This window comes from Hippoglossus stenolepis, chromosome 6 (assembly GCF_022539355.2).
Source record: "Hippoglossus stenolepis isolate QCI-W04-F060 chromosome 6, HSTE1.2, whole genome shotgun sequence".
Classification (NCBI taxonomy): domain Eukaryota; kingdom Metazoa; phylum Chordata; class Actinopteri; order Pleuronectiformes; family Pleuronectidae; genus Hippoglossus; species Hippoglossus stenolepis.
In genome coordinates, this window is record NC_061488.1 from 1,380,791 (window position 1) to 1,385,790 (window position 5,000).

Below are 5,000 nucleotides of genomic sequence, written 5' to 3' on the forward strand. Positions count from 1 at the left end.
AATGCATCTAATGTATTTTAATGTAGCGAAGGCTTCCTGCCAGAGGATGTTACTCAGGACTCAGTTTTAATCCTGTTAAACTTATTCTATTTCTGTTGATGATTAAATTATTGTTATTACTGCTGCAGCTCCTCTTTTCAGCCTCTGTCGCTAAAGTTTTCATATATAAATGTCAAGACGTAGAAACGGGTTGGAACACTAGGTGGCGTTATCAGCCATATTCAACCCGTATTAATGTGATATTAAAACCAACATTAATGTGTTTTATCAAATAACTCGATATGAATGACACACACACACACACACACACACACACACACACACACACACACACACACACACACACACACACGGAAGGTGTTTTGTGACGAGACAAAAGTGTGAAAAACGAGGAATTGGTGAAAAGGATGGGTGAAAAAGAGAGAGAGAGGTGGAGGAGAGGAAAACCCTGAATGATGCTTAAACAAACGCTGATCTCAGCCAATCGGAGCATCCGCCTCCCCTCCTCCTTGCATCCGGGCTCTGTGATTGGCCGGCAGCAGCAGGGATGCAGAGAGAGAGAGGGAGCGAGTGACAGGAGGATAAAGAGAAAAGAAGAAGAAGAAGAAACTGTCAGATGAGAACAGCTCTGTTCTTCACCTCTCTCTCTCTCTCTCAGTTCTTCAGTAGCGTCGCTGCCTCGCTCGCCCCTCTCAGGGCTGCTGCTGCTCCTCGCTCGCCCGTGTCTCTGTGCGATTCCTGAGGAGAGAGAGGTTGGATGGAGCCGCTGCCCACAGACTGCTGCTGTTTACGCTGCGGCATCATGGGAGCTGTAGTTTCCCAGGCAGCGCAGGAGGACAGCTGATTGGCAGAGGGACTGAGGGTCATCAGAGTTTGGGGATGTGAGCTGGTGGGCGGACGAACCTCAGCAAACTCTCTCTCTCTCTCTCTTCTCTTTGTCTTCCCATTCTCTTGCTCTCTATTTGACCCTTGTTCTCCCCGATTCCTCCGTCTTCACCTCTCTCTGTGGATCCCTTCATCTGAGCTCTCAGTCTTTCCTTCTCTCCCTCTCAGTCTCACCATCCTTCTGTTTTTACCCTTCGTCCCTGCATCTATCTCTCTCCTCCTAACTTCTGCCCATCCGAGGAGAAGTCAGGATGGGTTGTCGCTTCACTCGGATCAAGGTGAGTGACCTTCTGCAGGAGAGAGAACGAGAGAGAGAGAGAATGAGAGTAACAGAGAGAAAGAGAAGGGAGAGAATAGAGGGCAGATAATGAGATGTGATGGATGCTGAGATGACCTGCATCCCATCACACAGACACACACACACACACACACACACACACACACACACACACACACACACACACACACACACACACACACACACACACACCACACACACACACACACACTAGCCTTCAGTCATCTTCTCCCTCCGTCATTGTCTGAGTTCACTGGTACTATCTGGGTTAAGGGTGTGTGTGTGTGTGTGTGTGTGTGTGTGTGTGTGTGTGTGTGTGTGTGTGTGTGTGTGTGTGTGTGTGTGTGTGTGTGTGTGTGGAGAATGAAGAGACAGAGTGAAGAAGTCAGAGAAACCATAAGAGGAAGATGTAAGTTTTGTCTCTCACACTCAACTGATCACATTTCTTTAATGTTGGATTCTTCCCTGAAGACTTAGAGAAGTGTGAAGTGTTATTATTTATTTCCTTTCTATTTATTTATTATTCAGTGATGAATCATATTGAAATGAATTCGTCTCCATCAGTTGCGATGCTATGATTTACAGATGTTACACAAACACCTCACATGCAGCCGACCCACAGAGAGTGTTGGTAAACTACACAGTTTACAGATGTCCCTGAACACCTCTATTGATTGATGCTACGATTTACAGATGATCCTTAACACCTCACAAGCTTTAGTGGCCTTTACTTATTAGCCTGTCTTCTGTGTAGTGACCAGCAGGGGGCGACTCCTCTGGTAGTTTCTATAGAAGTCTATAGAAAGTGACTCTACTTCTCACTTTATAACGTCAGGAAACATTCAGGAGTTTCTGTCTCAGTCTCTAGTTTCAAGTCTTCTTCAAACAGCTGATGTTCATTTAGTGAATTATGATCATTTAGATTCAAACAGACCATAAAGCACCAGGTGATTTGGACAAAATGTCAAACTGGAGGCTTCAAAATGGCGTCTCACTAACGATAGGTGACGTCACAGTGGGTTGATACTTGGGAACAAGGCCTGGAGCTGAAGAATGTGATGGTCAGTGTGAGGAGATGAAACCATCATCGCTGCAGATCTCCACCATTTGGGACTTTAGCGTCCAAACAGACGTCAGTAACACATGAATCTGAGACTGTGTGAAACAAGAGTCTCTTAACGGGAACAGTTTGTCCTCAGTTCCAAGAATCACGTCCACAAGAAACCAGAGAGGTTCTTCAAACTGGCCTCAAGACTGAATGAACTTTACACGCTATTAGAAAAATACTGGGATTTTATCTGCAGGTATTTTTCAAGCAGGATTGTGTCCAGATCTTGTATCGAGATTTAAAAACCAAGTCCTCAGCCACGACTCTGATGGATAATCTGCAACTGTCAGGCAGCAACTGAGGATAGTTAGTGAAAGGTACCGAGTGGATCAGTGGGTTTATAGAGTGGTTGTGTGTTTTACAGTTTGTAGACTGACATGTGCAGCGACTGCTTGTGAACACTTGTTCAAGTGACGCCTGCCTCAGCAGCCACTTCACATTATGATCTCCGTCCTCTGTGTCTCTGTCTGTTTGCTGCTCTGTGTTGTCGTCCGCTGACGTCCTGAACGTGTCCTCATCTGATGAGGCGTTTGTTTGTGTGCACGGAGGATAAAACCTCTTCTGACATGCGTAGCTGGATAATCGTGGTGTCCCGGCGCTCAGGAAACATTCGTCCCGCTGTCGTCCGTGCAGATTGTTCAGCTCTGCATGTCTAAAGATCTGCAGCTAGTCGAGCCTTTAGAGCAGCGAGCCGTTCAACCAGTCGTGTGAAAACACGGCAAAGCTACGAACTCGTCACTGCTCATCAAGACGGAGGAAACCTCAGATCTCCACAAACAACAATTACAGAGATGTGTCTTCACGCCAGAGGAAGCAGTGAGAAATAAGTGGCAGAGCTCGATAACCAAGACAAACAAACACTTTCCTAGAAAAACTCCCAGTGACAAACTCATTTATAGAAGCAAAGCTCTCGTCATAATGTGTGTGAGCTGTTGATTTGTTATTTATTCAAACAGAAGAATTGAGAGAAAAGCTTTCGTTCCCCAGAGAAAGTCACGCTGCGAAGGTTTAACTTTAAATGAAAAGATCTGTGTCACTTTCAGCTCTGCATTCACACAGACGCAGATCAGAACCACACTTTGATATTTGAGACTTTAAAATATGAAACATATTTTCATATTTTAAAGAAAACCCCAAAACTTAAAAAATAAATTAGGTTAAAACTAAGATGTTGTTTCTCACTTCTCTTCACAAACAACACTCACCAGACAGGAAGGTTAAAGTTGGACGACTTTGTTTATGTATTTATTAGTTTGTTGGTCTGATTTTGTTCAGGGGAAGATTGTGACACTCTCCTCTGTGACCTGTTGCTGGTGTGGAGCTGGTTCCACTTGTGAACCTTTGAAGAACCAGTTTGCTTTTCCACAGATTAAAGCCACATCATCACTTCACTGGTTCGAAGCTTCTGTACGAATCGTCTTTTACAAAACATTTGGTCTCAGTGTTTGGATTCTTCTTGGTCTTGTTGATCACGATAATCCCCCCCACAGCCCCTGACGTCAGCGGCTCTTTCCTCTCGACCGGCGTCATTCTAACAATCAACCTCGGTTCCAAGTCCGAACGCTGACATCTTGTGTTGTTCGTGCTTTGGAGAATTGATTTCATGTCCCATCCAGGGATCCAGAGTCAATCTCAGCTGTCAATCACACCTACCAGGGTTACACCACAGACACACACACACATAATGAAACTGGTGATTCACCGTGTGTGTGGAACGTCGTCAGCTGAAGTTTCATCTCATGCAGGACGAGTCGGGATCGTCTGTCACAGCTGCTGAAGCTGAACGTGAACATTTGATCATCGGGGGTGACAGCGCTGCCGGGGAAGCGAGAGAGAGGAAGACCACACTCGGTTTGTTTCTGATACGAGGACGGTTGATGTGGCGTCATGTGACTGAACAGAGATCGACAGCTCGACATAAGTGGATGGTGGAGTGTGCAGCGCTCGTATGGCCTGTGGGTGTGGAAGGCTCTTTATATGGAAAACCGGAGGAGACTAAAATAGTGGTGACATTTCTGTGAGGATCTTTCTGTTTTGTGCAGAAAATCTAGTGAATGAACGATTCTTTTTTAAATTGTCCAGTCGAAGACTAATTATTACAAACCAGATCCAGAATGTGGAACATCCAAAAACACAAACTGTGAATAACCTGAATGAGATTCATCAAAGAGACAAACTTTCCTTCTCTTTGTCTTTTTGGGACAAAACAATGGATCAAAATAAAGCAACCGCTCCGACCTTTAATCATCAGTGCACCAGAGTAATTCAGGGTTTTGACAGTTGGAACCACGCAGAAGAAAAAGTGACTCACTTTCCACTTCACCCAAATCACACAGCTCCCAACGCAATCGACAGGATTTCTCTGCAGAATCTCTCTGAATCCGTCAGAGGAGAAAAACAACGGCTCAGCGGAGGATCTTTGGAGAACAGAAGCCGTCGGGGTCGTGCTTTTGTTTAATAAGTGAATATGTCCTGATAACTTAGCTATTTCTGTAGATATGCAGCATGTCGACCAAAAATATCACACCAATAAGAATAAAGCTTGTTCATGCTGTGATGCTTTGGCCACTAGAGGGAACTGTCACTCGATTGTAAACATGTCCTTTGCTAAAAATCACTAATTTGGTTTCACATGATTTCTACAGAGAAGATTTATCAACCAAACAAACTGCGACCACAGACTGAAAATAAAGATAAACGACGGGTCTC

General features: G+C 44.8%; 1 protein-coding gene across 1 annotated transcript in view; it reads left to right on the forward strand.

Annotated features, from left to right (window-relative positions):
* Positions 1-576: 576 nt before the first annotated feature.
* Positions 577-5,000, forward strand: part of LOC118111069 — a 14,624-nt gene continuing 10,200 nt past the window's right edge. Inside the window, exon 1 of the mRNA XM_035159383.2 lies at positions 577-1,163. Within this exon, the coding sequence (XP_035015274.2) occupies positions 1,137-1,163 (27 nt within the window). The 5' untranslated portion in view covers positions 577-1,136. The remainder of the gene's footprint in view (positions 1,164-5,000) is intronic.